Genomic DNA, 17,438 nt, shown 5'->3' on the forward strand with positions numbered 1-17,438 from the left:
AGTGTCTGGTGGACCAAGGCACAGAGGCAGGAAAGCAAGACAAGGGCGCTGAAATCGAATTCGCTACATCAAGGAAAGTGGGGGGCCGGGCGCGGTGGCTCACGCGTGTAATCCCAGCACTTTGGGAGGCTGAGGCCGGTGGATCACGAGGTCAGGAGATCGACACCACGGTGAAACCCCGTCTCTACTAAAAATACAAAAAAAAAAAAAATTAGGAGGGCGCGGTGGCGGGCGCCTGTAGTCCCAGCTACTCGGGAGGCTGAGGCTGGAGAATGGCATGAATCCGGGAGGTGGAGTTTGCAGTGAGCTGAGATCGCGCCACTGCACTCCAGCCTGGGGCAACACAGTGAGACTCCGGCTCAAAAAAAAAAGGAAAATGGGGATCCCTACTGGTGATCAGGGTGCCACATAGAGGCCTACCCATTTGGAGAGGTCCTATGCCCTCCACAGTGGAGTAAGTGCCATGATGTCGGCTTCACAGGAGGGACTGTGGGAGCGATGGAATTTCAGGCAGTGGGAACATCATGAGCAAAGGAAAGCAGGGGATAAACAGCAACATCCACCCCGCACGTGGCCTCCAAAGCCATCTCTTTTGGGTGGGGCTTCCCACCACAGCGCACACCCCTCATGTTTATGTGGCCCTCCTCCCCTGGTTGCGATGTACCCCCAAACATCTGGGCCAGGAATCATTCAGACCTGGATCCCAATTCCAGTGCTTGTACTTCCTAGCTGAGTGAATTTAGAAAGTCACCTTCACCTCTCTGAGCCTCCAGTCATGTATTCCTTCAACATGTATTTACTGTGGGCCTACTATGTGCCAAGCACTACTCCAGGCACTGGGCGGGCAGTGGTGAACAAGATAAACCTGGCCAGGCGCAGTGGCTCATGTCTGCAATCCCAACACTTTGGGAGGCTGAGGTGGGTGGCCTGAGGTCAGGGGTTCAAAACCAGCCTGGCCGGGCATGGTGACTCACCTGTAGTCCAGCTACTGGGGGGCTGAATTGCTTGAACCTGGGAGGCGGAGGTTGCAGTGAGCCAAGATTATGCCACTGCACTCCAGCCTGGGCAACAGAGTGAGACTCTGTCTCAAAAAAAAAAAAAAGAAAAAGAAAAAGAAGCAAGGCCTGCCTTCATAAAACATACATTCTGGTTGGGGAAGACAGACAATAACCAGCACTCACATACATAAATGATGAAACACTCTACAGAAGTATTAAGATAATATAAGAACAAATTTCAAGGCTGGGTGCGGTGGCTTGCGCCTGTAATCCCATTACTTTGGGAGGCCAGCATGGGTGGATTGCCTGAGTCCAGGAGTTTGAGACCAGTTTGGGCAACATGGTAAAACCCTGTCTCTACAAAAAAAAAACAAAAAAAAACAAAAAAACAAAAAAACAAAAAATGAACCTAGCATTGGTGGTGTGTGCTTATGGTCCCAGCTACTTGGGAGGCTAAGGTGGGAGAATGGCTGGAGTCCAGGAGAAGGAGGTTGCAGTGAGCCGAGATTGTGCCACTGCACTCCAGCCTGGGTGACAGAGTGAGACCCTATCTCGAAAAAAAAAAAAAAAAATTCAGAGGTGAAGACTGCTTTAACCAGGGTGGTCAGGAAATGTCTCTCTGAGGCAGTGACATCTGGGCTGACGTGAAAGATGAGAAAGAGTCAGGCAAGTGAACAGAAGACCAGACAGCCAGTGCCAAGGGCCTGTCGCAGGAATGAGCTTGGTATGTTTGGGGGACAGAAAGAAGGGTACTGTGGCCGAAGAGCAGTGGATGAGGAGAGAGTGGCCAAAGAAGGTGTGTAAACAACCTGAGCTTTGTTTTGAGAAGAACATTGGCTGGTATAGAAAGAAAGACTTTGGAGGCAAAGTAGGGAGCCTATCTATCCGGAGGCTGCTGCCATTGTCCGGGTAAGCTGATGGTGCCGAGACCAGGTGCCATGACTGGAGGTGGTGAGAAATGGTCCTATGCAGGAGACCTGGAGACACCGCTAGCTTGAGTCCTGAGGTGGGGAGGAAGGGAGAGGGAGGGATGGAGCCAGGCTCCAAGGTTTTGGCTTGAGCAGCTGAGATGGGGTGGCAAGGGAGCAGAGGTAGGGCTGACGATCAGGAGCGGGTTTTTGGGCCGAGTCCTCTGCAGTGCCCATCTGACACCCACTGGATGCGCAGAGTGGGCAGCTGGCTATGAGTCTGGAACTCAGAGAAGCTGTTCGCTCCGGAAATACAAACCTGGGGCTCATAGCCATATAAATGTCATTTAAAGCCACGGGACTGGATGAGATCATTAAGGCAGAAGGTCTAGGTCGAAAGAAGAGGGCCAGGACCACTACCTGTAAAATGAGCCAATGACACCTACACCCACGGGGCTCTCGCGAGGTGTCACGTGAACGCACCCAGCGAGCCCTGGAACCAGGTAGAGAATCGCGGCAGCCCCGGGGGCGGGGCTTCCAGGGGGCGGGGTCATACGGGGGCGGGGCCGAGGGACCAAGCGGCCGCTCCTGGCCGGAGGGCGGCCGGGTCGGTGACGTCACCGCATGACTGGGTTTTTATGAATGAAAGGAATCCTGTGAGTGAGTAATTCCGGGAAGCTCGCCTTACAACTCCGCGCGGCCTCGGCCCCCTGCGCCGCCCGCCCCACAACAAAACTCAGCGCAGCGCTCCCGGGCGCCCGGTTCAGAGCGACCTGCGGCTCAGAGCGGAGGGGAGACTGACCGGAGCGCGGATCGGGACAGCGGCCGGGACAGCGGCGAGACGCGCGTGTGTGAGCGCGCCGGACCAAGCGGGCCCAGAAGCGGGTGAGGAACGCGGGGCCAGGAGGACGGTGCGCGGGACCCCAAGGCGGCAGGGTTTCTGCGTCCCGGGATGCGCCTGGGGTGGGCGCCCGGGCCCGATCCGTCGGGGCTCCCGGAGCTCCATCGCCCGGACGGCTCGGGGCGGGGAGAAGGGAGCGGCCGTCCCGGGGACGCCGAGGACGGGGCCGAGGCCAGCTCGGGGGAGTGGGGGTGGAGACGGGGCCCCTTCCCGGGGCGCGGGCGGGTAGGCGGCGGCGCCGGGAGGAAGGGGCAGCGCAGGCCGGCGATCTCCGCGTCCGCCCGGCGGGGGCGGGGGCGCTGTGCTCCTACGTGACTCGGTGGGAACAGGCCCTGGCCCGGCGCCCGCGGGCGGTGCGTGCGCGGTTTGTTTACGTCCGAGGGCGGGCGTGTGTTCCCTGGCGGGCGGCCTGGGTATCCTGCCCGGTGCGTGCGTGCGCTGTGTACCTCGGGGGCGTGTGTGCGTGTGTTGTGCTTGTGTGTGCGTGTCCGCGCGCGCGCTCCCTGGGGCCTGTACACCAGCAGTGTGTACCTCGGAGAGGGCGTGCCCTGGGCCGGCCACCGGAGTAAACGCGGAACAAGGACCCGAGCGAAGGAAGCGGACCCGTGCGTCTTCGTACGGGGTCTGGGAATTCTGGCCCGGGCCGCCCCAGTCCTACTACCCGGGGCTGCCCGTCCCCGGCTCTCCCCGGAGTTTCCCAGGGCCTCCGCCACGTGACCCCAGTGTTTGTCTCCGGCCCAGAGCCCGCGCCCGCAGCCACAGGGTGGGGCAAGGTATCAAAGACCCCACCCAGCTGAGCTAGGAGTGAGGGATGTGAGCCACCCCCGCTTGGCACCCCGGTGGATCTGGTAACAAAGTGAGTTGGAGCCCAGGTTCTTGTCCCCAGATTTTGGGGCTTCCTGGGGAGGGAAGAACCAAGGGACTCTCGTTCGTCCCCAGGGTTGTCCATCCCCTCAGTCCCATGAGAACAGGAAGGGCCAGAAAACCTTGACTGCAAGGGTGCGGGGCAGGGAGAGGACCACAGGCTTTTAGCTAGTCCGGGTTCCGGAGGCTGTACCTGCTAGGTCGTGGAGGATGGGGCGGAGCCGGTTTCCGCTCTCCTGGTAGTTTCAGTTCACAAGTGGGACTAGTGAGACTAGACTGACCTACAGCTGGACGCCGGAAGCTTAGCTGAGGCTCTGAGCCAGCCGACAGACCCCGAGTCCTCACCCTGGGCCAGGCAGGGTCAGTAGGCATTGGGGATAGAACTCTGACTGCACGAAGGGTTAATGAGTGAGGGGTGGGGCCTGACCTAGCCGCCACCCACCCACTCACCCAATAGCCCTGCAGAAAGCACCTGTTTGTCGTAGCCGCCTGCAGGATGGGCTGGGGGCTAGAGATTCCTTGGTCTTAATCCACCTTCCCCCTCCACCCACCCACCCACGGTCTATGGAATCGTGGGAGGGGAGCAATTGAACTTGCTAGGGTGAGGAACCAATGATCTTTTGACTTTGGATCTTTGAACCCTGGGTGAGCTCTGCTACAGCAGCCGGGACCCTCAGTGTTCCCATCTATCACTGGGAACTAGGTAACAGCCAGGATGGCAGGATGGTGGGTAGAAGGGGGAAGCTCTGGAAGTCTCTGCAGACAGCGTATTTTCCAGGTGAATTGTGGAAGAGAAAGCAGGGCTGACAGCCCCATGCCAGGAGCTGGGGGTACCCAAGAGTAGGTGGGGTTTGAGTCAGGAGGGTTGGGGCCAGGAGCACAGGAACCAGACAGGCCCACCCTCAAAGCTGGGCAGGAAACATTCCAAAGTAGGGCCTGGGGTCAGGGGATGAGGGGAAGTGGCTGGTTGACTCAGTCCGAGATGGAAAGTTAGCACTGAGAAGTTTAACTTCCCATTGAATCACCCCTGGGCCCTGCATTGCCATTGGGCCCTTGTCCTGGACCAGATGCCAGGGATGAGATGAACAGACCAGATCCAGAGACTGCCCTCTGGGAGCTTACAGCTCAGCAGCGGACACAAAGTTGAAAAAAGATCCACAGAAGTAAATGCAAAACACAGCTTAGATGGGTGATGTGAGGGAGAAGTCACTGTGGTTTGAAAGTACATAACAGCGCTCTGACTTAGCCAGGGCAATCAAGGAAGGCTTCCCTGGGGAGGTGACTAGTGTGCTGAGTCTGATAGAGTGGTGGTTGTCTGTGAAGCCCTTGAAGGCAGGAGCTGTGATTCACTTCAGGGTCTCCAGGGCCCAGCACAGAGCCTGGAACATAGTAGGTGCTTCTTGGATGTTTGCTGATTGAATGAATGAGCCCTGGATCCCTGTCCTCTAAGAGCTCCACAACACATGGAGAAAAAGGCCTGGGAACCCCAGAGAAACAGGAAGCCAGGGCAGGGGCTGGGGGAATCTTGAAGCAGTCTCCCAAAAGCGAGCAAATCCTTCAGGACTCAGGCAATTTCCTCCCTCACACACACAGGCATGCACTGCCCGCTTGTCCCTTTGGGAAACATTCAGGGATAGTAGAATTTGCTGTCTGTTCATTCGTCTGTTAGCATATGATCCTGGGAGAGAGTGGACAGGAATACGGTTGAGGCCTGAGGACCCTACTGTGTTGGCTTGCGGGGAGGCTGGCATTGCAGGGTTTTGAAATGGGCCAAGCACGGACAGGCTCGTGGGTTTGTGTCAGTAGTGATTCCTCTGACAGCTCTTGGGGGAGGATCAATGATGGGGATTGGAGACGGAGGGCAAGGCAAGAGGCTGGTGAGCAGGCGGTTGTTGTCATGGTCCAGATGAAGGAGGAAGTGGTCTGTGGCTGTGCAGGTGGAGAAGAGGGCTAGTCTGATAGTCTGATAGTTTGTGTCTCATGCCCCCACCTCCAGGAAGCCTTCACCGCTTTCCTTTCCCTACCTCCATTCTGCTGGTGGTCTTGGAGCTCTGGGCCAGAATCTGAAACTCTAAACTCAGAGACAGTCATTGTTGGAAGGTACCTTAGGCTCGGAGGAGGTTTGGCATATTGGGAAAACTGAGGCCCAGAGAGAGGGAGTGCCGTACCTGAGGCCACACAGCGAGTGTGAGAGGGTACCTGAACTGGGGCTGGAACCCCAGGCCGTTGCTTCTCTGTGGTGCTTGGTTCTTCCAGCCTTCCTCCCCTTCCAGCAGGGAGGAGGCTCCAGCAGTGCTGACTGCCAAGAGCTAGGAAAACACATTTTTTCCCTCTGTCCTCACAGAGCGAGCAGAATGGCTCAGCAGCCAGAAAGGAGCCCATGCCAGCGGGTGGGCCTTCTACAGGATGTCTCTGGAGTGGACTGGTGGGGCCAGGGAGGGGGACGTTGGAGGGTTGTGGCTGCTGACTGGACAAGGCAGTTGTCAGTCTCTCAAGAGTCACCTCTCTCCTTATGCCTCCAGAAGACGTCATGAACCTGCAGACCCTGGAGGTCAGCTCTGCTGGCTTCCAAGGGAAGAAGCCAGGGAGAGGTGGTGGTGGCCGACATAGAAGACAGAGGACCCCTGGGTTCCAGTCCGCCACGGCTACCAAACAGTGGCTTGGTTGCCTCAGGTGCTGAACAGGGGATCGGATCAGCTACTATTTCTCAGGCCCAGGGTCAGCCAGCCTGGCAAAGGCAGAGGACCCAGGCCCCTTGGCAGCCCCTGGCCTGGGGTTGGCAGCGGAAAGCCTGAGGTTACCAGAAAGTTCCCCCTTCTTGTGACTTTCCCCCTGTGATTGCCTGACTGCTGAGCTAGGACATTCCTGGGCAAACGTGGGTGCCTCAGCTGACATCCAGGATGCGGTTGAGGGGGCTGAGGCTCGGACAGGAGGGCATGGAGGAGTGGGGGAAGAGCAGGTTCAAAACCTTCCTAGCACCTGAGGGTATTTACAATCACAGCCAGCTTCCACTATTATCAAGGATAGGGAATGGCTGATGGTTCCATCTCTCAGGCCTGGTCTGGAGGCAGTGTTGAGGATTCTAGGCTGTGTCCAAGCTCAGGAGAAAACAGTTCTGTGCTGAGAAAGACTCAGGGGCTGTGGCCTGCCTCACTGGGAATTGGTGCTGTGTGTGGTTAGTGACGTCTCTGTTGCTTGTGGATAGTGGGATGATGGTGAGATGAGGTGATCTTTCTTGCCTATGCCTCCTTTTTTTTTTTTTTTTTTTTGATGGAGTCTCGCTCTGTTGCCCAGGCTGGAGTCCAGTGGCTTGTTCTCAACTCACTGAAACCTCCACCTCCCGGGTTCATGCAATTCTTCTGCCTCAGCCTCCCAAGTAGCTGGGACTATAGGTGTGCGCCACCACACCCGGCTAATTTTTGCATTTTTTTTTTTTCTTTAGTAGAGACAGGATTTCACCATGTTGGCCAGGCTGTTCTTGAACTCCTGGCCTCAGATGATCTGCCCACCTTGGCCTCCCAAAGTGCTGGGATTACAGGCGTGAGCCACCACGCCTGGCCTTGCCTAAGCCTTTATATTTTACACACCAAGATTATTGTGATTATTCCCACTTAGCAAGGAATCCAGGACTCAGGAAAAATGACTTGTGCATGAGGCCAGACTGTGCCTCTGAGGTTCTGTATCAGCCGCAACACCCAAAGGGCAGTTGATTAACTTGCGTGGGGAGAGGCTTCCCTTCTCCCATTGGGTCTTTCTGTGTAGCTCAGGTGGCCAAGCATCACTGCACATGCCAGCTCCCCAAACGGCTGGTAAGGGGGCCTGGATACTTAGCTGTAACTTGCAAATCGTATCCCTAGCGGGCCCAACACAAATCCTGGAGAATCAGAGCTGGGGTGGCCTTGGAAACTGGCAAGTCCAGCTTCATCTTCACAGGGCTAGGGAAACAGGGCCCAGGGAGGTCGCCCTGCCAGGGCCACACAGGGAGGAGGTGTGTGGCTCCATGTGGCCTCAGGCCTGAATTCTATTATTATTATTATTATTATTTTTGAGACGGAGTCTTGCTCTGTCACCCAGGCTGGAGTGCAGTGGCGTAATCTCGGCTCACTGCAACCTCTGCCTCCCAGGTTCTAAGTGATTCTCCTGCCTCAGCCTCCTGAGTAGTTGGGACTACAGGTGTGTGCCACCAGGCCCAGCTAATTTTTTGTATTTTTAGTACAGACAGGGTTTCACTGTGTTAGCCATGATGGTCTCAGTCTCCTGACCTCATGATCCGCCCACCTCGGCCTCCCAAAGTGCTGGGATTACAGGCATGAGCCACCTTTTTTTTTTTTTTTTTTTTTTGAGACAGAGTCTCGCTCTGTCACCCAGGCTGGAGTGCAGTGGCGTGATCTCGGCTCACTGCAAGCTCCATCTCCGGGTTCACGCCATTCTCCTGCCTCAGCCTCCCCAGTAGCTGGGACTACAGGCGCCCACCACCACGCCCGGCTAATTTTTTTTTTAAGAGGCGGGGTCTTGCTTTGTCACCCAGGGAGTGCAGTGGCAGGATCACAGCTCACTGCCGCCTTGAATTCCTGGGCTCAATGGTTCCTCCTGCCTCAGCCTCCTGAGTAGCTGGGGCTACAGGTGTGCACCACTGCACCCGGCTAATCTTTTTATTTTTTGGAGATGGAGTCTAGCCATCTTGCCCAGGTTGGTCTTGAACTCTCAGGCCTGAATTCTACCCCATGCTGGCTGTATGAGCCTGGACTACTCTATTATCCTCTCTGGGCATTACCTCAGGGTTGGGCGAACCAGGGAGGTGACGGTGTGAAGGGACCAGGTTTCAGTCCTGGGCCTTTGCAGCTATTCATTCACACCTATTGTGTGACTTCAGGCAAGTGCTGCCCCTCTCTGGGTCTCTACCTCCCCTTGGGTAAAGGGAGGAGGCAGGACCTGATGGCCTCTAAGGGCCTTTCCTGCAGTTCCCTGTGTGACCCCAGCCAGCTGGGAGATGCTAAATCAGAGCGAGACCCCAGTGCTGGCTACAGGCCTGACCCCTCCTGGACAGACAGCAATTCTAACCTCCCAGCTGCTCACTGACCTCTACAGTGTATACCACTTGATTCCACCAAAACCCTGCGAGGCAGGTATTGTTCCGATCCTTTAGATGGGAAAGTGGAGACCCAGAGAGATGGAGTGGCTCACCCCAGGTCACACAGCCTGAGAAAACAGAGATGCGACTTAAACCCAAGCTTGACTCCCAATCCAGTGCTCCTTTCCCTGTTTTCCACACCCCACCTTTGGGCCCAAAGTCACATGGATGGGATCCCCTCTGCTCTCTTCCCATTCGCCTAGCATCTGTACTGTCTCTGCCAACAGGCCCAAGGAAGCAGCTGGAGAGGAGGAAGAATTAGAGACAGGGCCAGGAGGTACTGAACTACGTTTCGGCTTGGAACCCGGCTTGGTGACAAGCTGGGTGATGGCGTCAGAGACTCTGACCATCCACTCTTCCCCAGTGCCTGCTCCCTGCCAGGTCTTGAGATGGGTGGCCTCAAGCACCCAGAGCTGACTCAGCCTCTCCCTGTCTGGTGGAGAGACAGCAAGGAAATACAACCCATTACACACAGGGGTGGGGGTCCCTAACAAGTCCTAGGGATCAGGGAGGGCTTCCTGGAGGAGGAGATGTCTACACCCAGGGCAGAAGGATGAGTAGGAGTCTGCCAAACAAAGCAGAGGGGAGTGAGGGGAGAGAAATGTCATGGGGTGGGAGGTGGCTCAGAGGCAAGAAAGCGCGGGTGGGAGGAAGTGAAAGAAATTCTGTGTGGCTGGAGCACAGAGTGGAGGTGGCAGTGGTGGGAAATGGGCGTGGGGCTGGACACACAGGGCCTGGGGTGCTGGGAGGGTGGGTCTGGACTCCATCCTTAGGATAGTAGGGAACCATGGAAGGTTTTTTTTTTTTGTTTGCTTGTTTGTTTTTGTGTTTGTTTTTGAGATGGAGTATCACTCTGTCGCCCAGGCTGGAGTGCAGTGTCACGATCTCGGCTCACTGCATGCTTCACCTCCCGGGTTCACGCCATTCTCCTGCCTCAGCCTCCTGATAGCTGGGACTACAGGTGCCTGCCACCACACCCAGCTAATTTTTTGTATTTTTTAGTAGAGACGGGGTTTCACCATGTTAGCCAGGATGGTCTCAATCTCCTTACCTTGTGATCCGCCCGCCTCAGCCTCCTAAAGTGCTGGGATTATAGGCATGAGCCACCTTGCCCAGCCAAACCATGGAAGGTTTTAATCTGGCTGGTGGCATGGTCAGATTCGCGTGGTGCAAAGATTGTCCAGCTGCTGTGTGGGGATGAGCTGAGACCAGCAGGGAGGTGTGCTGGGACCTCCCCAGGTGTGTGTAGGGTGGTGAGGGTGACCACTTAAGAGGCCTGCATTGGGTTGGGCGTGGTGGCTCACACCTGTAATCCTGGCACTTCAGGAGGCCGAGGCAGGTGGATCACCTGAGGTTAGGAGTTCGAGACCAGCCTGACCAATATGGTGAAACTCTATCTCTACTAAAAATACAAAAATTAGCTGGGCGTGGTGGTAGGCGCCTGTAGTCCCAGCTATTCAGGAGGCTGAGGCAGAGCTAATCGCTTGAACCCAGGAGGCGGAGGTTGCAGTGAGCTGAGATCCTGTCACTGCACTCCAGCCTGGGCGACAGAGCGAGACTCCATCTCAAAAAAAAAAAAAAAAAAAAGGCCTGCATTGAAAGGTAGGATCGGTGAGGTTGACATGTAAACGTCTCCAGATAGTATCTGAAAGGTCAGGGTAGCCAGCAGATCTCATATGACTTTTCCAGGTAGGATGGGAGTGCACAGAGGCCCCCAAGGAGAGCTAGGTGGGCAGCCAGGGCCTGAGCCCCCTAGGATTTGGAGTGCTAGGCAGGGAAACTGAGGCCAGAGCCCAGGCTAAACCGGCATGTTCAGCAGTGGGGGTTGCAGCTCAGGGGTCACCCCATGAAGCCACTGGTCTTCACCGTGGATCCGCACAGGGGTCTAAAGCTGCCTGGGTCCTGACCTGGCACTCTGGGTCCACCCAGCTACCCCCAGCGAAACCTGGGTGACTCCTAAGACTCTCCTGCTTAAGGGCCACAGTGGCTGCCCCTGTCAGGGGATCTCTGCAAGTGCCAACTTCCTTCTGTCCCACTCCTTCCTTCCCTGTGAGCTGCCAGACCCCCTGACTGTGTGGGCTGGGAGGAGCTGGGGAGTTTCCTGAGAAGCCCTGGACTGTCCCCACCTCGGCCTGAGTCACACTGAGAACTCAGTAAGGATTCCTTGAGCATCTGCGAGGTGCCAGGCGCGGTTCTAGGCATGGGGGAGGCCGCGGTGAATTAGGTATAAGTTCTGCCCTCATGGAGCTGGCATTCTAATCGGGGGGTTGGGAGGGACAGACACTGAACAAATAACCACCATATATGTGAGTGATGACAATTACACATGGGGAAACCTGAGGTGGGGAAGGGACACAGGGAGTGTGTGTGTGTGTGTGTGTATGTGTGTGTGTCCGTGTGTGTATCAGGGGTTGCAAATTCTAAATTGAGTGAACATGAGATTTGAAGAGACCTCAGGAGGTGATGGAGCAAACTTTGTGGATATCTAGGGAACAAGGATGCCAGCAGAGGCCATGCGTCGTGGCTCATGCCTATAATCCCAACACTCTGGGAGGCGGAGGCAGGCGGATCGCTTGAGCCAAGGAGTTTAAGACCAGCCTGGGCAACATGATGAAACTCTGTCTGTACAAAAAGTACAAAAATTGGCCAGGTGTGGTGGCATGCACCTATAGTTCCAGCTACTAGGGAGGCTGAGGTAGGAGGACCACTTGAGCCTGGGAGTTTGAGGCTGCAATGAGCTGTGATCGTGTCACTGCACTCCAGCCTGTAACAGAGTGAGTGAGACCCTGTATAAAAAACAAAAACAAAAACAAAAACGCCAGCAGAGGGACCAGCCAGTGCAAAGGCCCTGGAGAGGAGCGTGCATCCTGTGTTGAGGAAGGGCGGGTGTGGCTGAGGCAGGGGAAACAAAAGGAAGCCAAGTAGGGCTGAGGTTGGAGAAGCGATGCTGGGGAGCACTTTCTTTTTTTTTTTTTTTTTTTTTCTTCAGACGGAGTCTCACTCTCGCCCAGGCTGGAGTGCAGTGGCACAATCTTGGCTCACTGCAACCTCCGCCTCCCGGGTTCAAGCGATTCTTTTGTCTCAGCCTCCCAAGTAGCTGGGATTACAGGCACGTGCCACCACGCCCGGCTAATTTTCGTATTTTTAGTAGAGACGGGGTTTCACCATGTTGGCCAGGCTGGTCTCGATCTCCTGACCTCATGATCCACCCGCCTTGGCCTCCCAAAGTGCTGGGATTACAGGCGTGAGCCACCGCGCCCGGCCACTGGGGATCACTTTCTGCAGCACTTTGTGGGCCATGGTGACAACTCTGGCTTTACTCCAGTGAGCCGTGGGAAGGTCCTGAGAGAGGTGTGACATGAGCTGACTTAACACAGCTACCTGTGTCACCCAGGGGGAAAGTGAGGCACAGAAAGAGTGGCTGACCTATCAGAACCACACAACTAGAGAGCGAGACCACCCCCAAAAGGCCCCAGGTGTGTCTGGCACCAAGGTCCATGTGCTTTCCATTTCTGCACCTTGTCCCCGGGAGACACCCCGGTCCTGCCAGAATGTGTCAGAGGCTGAGCCAAACCGTGAGGTCAACCCTGCAGACAGCTCAAGGAACCAGGACTTGGACCTGGCTTTTGCCCTCTGCTGTCCACAAAACTGGGTGATGCTCTTTCCGATACGGTACGTGTTTATAGGATGCTACAGCTCAGATCACAAAGCATCTTCCTTTGTTTTCTTTTTATTTATTTATTTTTTTTGAGATGGAGTCTCACTCTGTCACCCAGGCTCCCAGGCTGGAGTGCAGTGGCGCAATCTCGGCTCACTGTAACCTCCACCTCCCAGGTTTAAGCAATTCTCCTGCCTCAGCCTCTCAAATAGCTGGGACTACAGGCATGCACCACCACGCCTGGCTAATTTTTGTGTTTTTGGTAGAGACGGGGTTTCGCCATGTTGGCCAGGCTGGTCTTGAACTCCTGAACTCAGGTGATCTGCCCGTCTCGGCCTCCTAAAGTGCTGGGATTACAGGCGTGAGCCACCGCGCCCAGCCTATCTTCCTTTATTTTCCTTGGCTTCTTATCACTGCCCCCTCCCCTTGGAGACAGATGAGAAAACTCAGGTTCTCATGGCGGAGAACCTGAGAGGATTGGCAAAGTAGATCCTATCAGCTAGAGACAGAGAGGACTGCTACTTTAAAGGGGACTTTGGGAGATGGTCCCCTTCTCCAGCCCAGAGCAATGACCACTGACCCTCCACGAGTTTTATTCACCTTTTTCTCCCCATTACCAAGTACATGTTTGGCAAAGAGCTCAATAAATAGTTGTTGAAGGAGCATGTGGCTGTCAGGCCTGTGGGAGGGAGGATTAGGAGATGAGAGGCCCTCATTGGTCTAGGGATGGCTGCCCCATCTGCCTAGGGCATGCTGAGTTAGTATGGGGCAGCCCCCAGGAGGTTGGGAAAACTTTCCCAAAACAGAGGTCTAGATGAAGGAGGCCTGGGGAGAGAGGGGACTGGCTGATGTCGTATCTTACGGGGTGCCGGATGGGCTTTGTGTAAAGGCATTTACTGGTGCACATATGCTGTGTGTACTTTTCTGTATGTAGGTTATACTTTAAGAAAAGTTCTGAAAAATTGGCTGGGCACAGTGGCTCACACCTGTCCAGCACTTTGGGGGGCTGAGGCGGGTGGATCACCTGAGGTCAGTAGTTCAAAACCAGCCTGGCCAACATGGCGAAACCCTGTCTCTAAAAATAAAAATAAACTAAAAATACAAAAAATTAGCTGGGCATGGTGACAGGCACCTGTAATCCCAGCTACTTGGGAGGCTGAGGCAGGAGAATCCCTTGAACACGGGAGGCGGAGGTTGCAGTGAGCCAAGATCGCGCCCCTGCACTCCAGCCTGGGTGACAGAGTGAGACTCTGTCTCAAAAAAAAAAAGAAAAAGAAAGAAAAAGAAAAAGAAAAGTTCTGAAAAATCAAATCAAAGGCACATGTCCAAGCCCCATGTGGAAGAATGGTCAGGAGAGGCACATCTATTCATTTGGTGCACACTTACTGAGCCATCTACTATATACCAGGCACTGATTTAGGCATATTGATGCCGTGGTGAGACAGGGAAGGCCTCTGCCTTCATTGGCTTCCGTTTTGGTGGAGGAGGAGTGGGAAGGAGAAACAAATCATAGATGAGGAACCAAGCATGAGAAATGCAGAAGAGGTGACTGTTACAAGGGTTAATAGGCAGGGTTATGTGATGTGACACAAAGAGGCGTTTAGCCAGAATGGTCAAAGAGGACCTCTTGAGGAGGTGACATTGGGCAAAGACCTAAATGATGAGGAGTCACCATGGGGCTAGAACAGTAAAGAGCACAGCGTGTGCACAGCTCCCGCGGCTGGAAGGAGCCATTCAAGGAGGCCTGTGGACCAATGTGGAGAGAGGAAGGTGGCAGGTATGAATCAGTTCTAAGATAGCAGAGGCCTTGAATGGCAAGGTAGTGAGTTTGGATTTTATTCTAAATGGGAAAACAAAAACAAAACAGTGACTCTGACCTTTCTACCCTAGGTCTGCAGCCCAGAGGGCACCTTCTGCAAACATGTCTGTGGATCCCCTATCCAGCAAAGCTCTAAAGGTGAGGAGGCAGCCTCTGTCAACCCAGTGAAGCCCTCCCTCCCTGCCCATGCAGAGCCTCCTCATCCCAACTTCCCCTTCTTTCCTGGAATCCCCTGGGTGGCTCAGCAGGCACCAGGCCTTCATGATGCCAAAGGGAAGGGCCACAGCCATGGGCTGGGACCAGGAGGCCTGGGCTCTGGTCACAGGCTGCATGTCCCTGGGGTAGGTCACTTCCCTCTCCAGGCCTCCTTCCCCATCGGGTCAATGTCCCCTGGGGCATTCAAAGGTGCTTTCCGACCTGGGTTTCTCTGGCTGAGTCCAGGGCTTGGCGCTAGGTTAGAATTCAGGCTGAGCCCCGGGGTGGCCTCCTTTTGTGTCCCGATCCTAGTCTGGCCCGGTTTCCCCTTCCCGGATTCCTGCTCCCCTTCGGGGTTTTGGATCAAGTCCACCAACCACCTCGGCGGCTAAGGCGGTGAAAGAGGAACACCGGTGGTGGAGCGGGGGGGCCCGTCCCCAGTCCCCTGGACCTCAGTTTCCTCATGCCCGCAGATCAAGCGAGAGCTGAGCGAGAACACGCCGCACCTGTCGGACGAGGCGCTGATGGGGCTGTCGGTGCGCGAGCTGAACCGGCATCTGCGCGGGCTCTCCGCCGAGGAGGTGACACGGCTCAAGCAGCGGCGCCGCACACTCAAAAACCGTGGCTACGCCGCCAGCTGCCGCGTGAAGCGCGTGTGCCAGAAGGAGGAGCTGCAGAAGCAGAAGTCGGAGCTGGAGCGCGAGGTGGACAAGCTGGCGCGCGAGAACGCCGCCATGCGCCTGGAGCTCGACGCGCTGCGCGGCAAGTGCGAGGCGCTGCAGGGCTTCGCGCGCTCCGTGGCCGCCGCCCGCGGGCCCGCCACGCTCGTGGCGCCGGCCAGCGTCATCACCATCGTCAAGTCCACCCCGGGCTCGGGGTCTGGCCCCGCCCCCGGCCCGGACCCCGCCCACGGCCCGGCCTCCTGCTCCTAGTGCCCGCCCCCGCCATGCCTCAGCCACGCCCCTCCGGCCTCAGCTCCCTCCCCAAAGTGCCTGAGCGCCGCCTCTGTGCCCAGGTCCCATTTCTCTGCAGCACTGGCCCCTTGGTGCACACACATTCCCTTCGTGGGCCCTGTCTTCCTCTTGCAGCCCCCAAAACTGGGACCGAATGACCCTGGGAAGGGGAACTTGGGTAGGTTGGGGATGGGGCAGAGGTCTGGATCTGGGATCGCCCTTGGCTGAAAGTTTAGCCTTTTTAGATTGAGAGATACAGAGCCGGCTTAGAGAACAGCTGTTGGGGGAGAAGAGGGCACCCCTCATCTTGGAAACTGCTCTTATTGTGCCAATATGCCCTCCAAACCCTCCCAGGATTCAAGCTAGGTTTGGCTGTCTGTGACTTACAGGGCCGTCCTGCTGAGAAATTGCACTGAAGAGATGCCCCCACCTCTGGTTGGGCCTGGGGGTGCCTGGCCTTCCGAAACTAAAAGAGTGGGTGGGAAGACTAGTGAAACCCAGTTCACGGATGGGGAAACAGGCCTGAGGTCACATTTCACTTAGTGGTTGTGTTGGGACCAAAACCTGGGTGTCCTCACGGCTGCCCTAAGAGTCCAGCCATGGTTTTCAGGGGGACAGTGGACAGGGACTCAGAAATGTGGTGGGAGGGCCTCCCTGGCTTGGGAGACCGCTCTCTGCAAGGGAGGGGGAGAGAAGCAGAGGGAGAGAGAAGGTGACACGGATGGAAGAGTGGGAAGGAGCTGGCCTGGCTCAGCCCTAGGCTGTCCCTGCAGCCAGGGTGTCCGGGGGCTGGCCAGTCAGAGAAAGGGGGCCATGGACTGCTGTGGCAAATAGGGAGACAAGGAGACAGACCCTGCAGTCCTACTACAGTCTGGAGTGGGGTCCTAAGAAGAACGGTCCCACCTCAACCCCTGTCAGTGTCCACTGTGGGGTGGGGGCTGACCCCTGCCTTTGATTGTCATTCTCCTGGGAAGCCCAGTCTCAGTCCCTCCCCCAACACTGTCCACACTGCCCCTCCCCACTGTTTATTTATTGCACGGATCTAAGTTATTCTCCCCAGCCAGAGCCCGAGCTCCTGCTCCCTGGGAAAAGTGGCGTATGGCCCTGAGCTGGGCTTTATATTTTATATCTGCAAATAAATCACATTTTATCTTATATTTAGGGAAAGCCGGAGAGCAACAACAAAAAATGTTTAAGCCGGGCGCAGTGGCTCACATCTGTAATCCCAGCACTTTGGGAGTCCAAGGAGGGGGATCGCTTGAGTCCAGGAGTTTGAGACCAGCCTGGACAACATGGTGAATCCCCGTCTCTACAAAAAATACAAAAATTAGCCATGCGTGGTGGCTCATGCCTGTAGTCCCAGCTACTTGGGAGGCTGAGGCAGGAGGATCACTTAAGCCCAGAAGGCAGAGGTTGTAGTGAGCTGAGATCGCACCACTGCACTCCAGCCTGGGCAACATAGCAAAATCCTGTCTCAAAAAAAAAGTTAAAAAATATTGCCCGGCTCCTAGAATTTATTTATTTCCTGACTTACAGCAAGCGAGTTATCGTCTTCTGTATTTTGTAGACTTTCTAAATAAAGTCAAATTCTTTCTTTTTCCACAGAGAATAAATGTGTATCCTGGACTATGTTTTTTGGCGAGGGGTGTCTAAAATGGGGTTCTGCTTTCAACCCCTTAGGGCTTCTGGTGGCGGGGAGGGCTAGTGCACATCACCAGCTATTGCACAGGGTATGAGGTGGAGGGGAGATGGCGACAGAGACCAGTGATGCTGAAACTTCGATGCTTCCTCTCGGTTGCTTACAGCACAGGAGCTCCTGGGAAGACAAAGCCATGGGCACAATGAAATTCAGGACTGGATTCTGGCGGAGCATGGTGGCTCACACCTGTAATCCCAGCACTTTGGGAGGCTGAAGCAAGAGGATCATCTGAGACTAGGAGTCCAAGACCAACCCGGGCAACATAGTGACACCCCATCTCTACAAAAAATAAAAAATAATTAGCCACATGTG

General features: G+C 55.6%; 2 protein-coding genes across 7 annotated transcripts in view; one reads left to right on the forward strand and one right to left on the reverse strand.

The window, feature by feature from the left end:
* Nucleotides 1-2,474: 2,474 nt before the first annotated feature.
* On the forward strand, nt 2,475-17,434 carry MAFF (MAF bZIP transcription factor F). Of its 4 annotated transcripts, XM_063603303.1 has the most exons (5): nt 2,475-2,791; nt 14,351-14,417; nt 14,948-15,236; nt 16,590-16,722; nt 17,233-17,434. In XM_063603303.1, the coding sequence occupies exons 2-5, from the start codon at nt 14,382-14,384 to the stop codon at nt 17,270-17,272; spliced, it is 498 nt and encodes a 165-aa protein (XP_063459373.1). In that variant the 5' UTR covers nt 2,475-2,791; nt 14,351-14,381; the 3' UTR covers nt 17,273-17,434. The 4 variants fall into 4 exon arrangements, 3 of the variants coding, with proteins under 3 accessions (XP_063459373.1, XP_034804781.1, XP_034804780.1); XM_034948890.3 differs by lacking the exon at nt 16,590-16,722 and having other exon boundaries at nt 2,477-2,791; XR_008622575.2 differs by lacking the exon at nt 16,590-16,722 and having other exon boundaries at nt 2,478-2,791; nt 14,948-15,605.
* The window catches only part of TMEM184B (transmembrane protein 184B), a 56,176-nt gene continuing 55,180 nt past the window's right edge, over nt 16,443-17,438 (reverse strand). For 2 of the 3 annotated variants that reach the window (XM_063603301.1, XM_063603300.1), the window contains one exon: nt 16,443-17,243. In XM_063603301.1, coding sequence (XP_063459371.1) covers nt 17,227-17,243 — 17 coding nt within the window. In that variant the 3' untranslated portion in view covers nt 16,443-17,226. The remainder of the gene's footprint in view (nt 17,244-17,438) is intronic. The other variant, XM_034948887.3, reaches the window with a different exon arrangement.

Source organism: Pan paniscus, chromosome 23 (assembly GCF_029289425.2).
Source record: "Pan paniscus chromosome 23, NHGRI_mPanPan1-v2.0_pri, whole genome shotgun sequence".
Lineage (NCBI taxonomy): Eukaryota > Metazoa > Chordata > Mammalia > Primates > Hominidae > Pan > Pan paniscus.

What these genes read in the sequence shown, in the direction of transcription:
- MAFF (XM_063603303.1), top strand. Translation starts at nt 14,382, where the DNA reads ATGTCTGTGGATCCCCTATCCAGCAAAGCTCTAAAG. An exon ending in GGAGCTCGACGCGCTGCGCG is followed by an intron (nt 15,237 to 16,589) that starts GCAAGTGCGAGG and finishes TCTTATATTTAG; the next exon opens with GGAAAGCCGGAGAGCAACAA. An exon ending in AGACCAGCCTGGACAACATG is followed by an intron (nt 16,723 to 17,232) that starts GTGAATCCCCGT and finishes GGTTGCTTACAG; the next exon opens with CACAGGAGCTCCTGGGAAGA.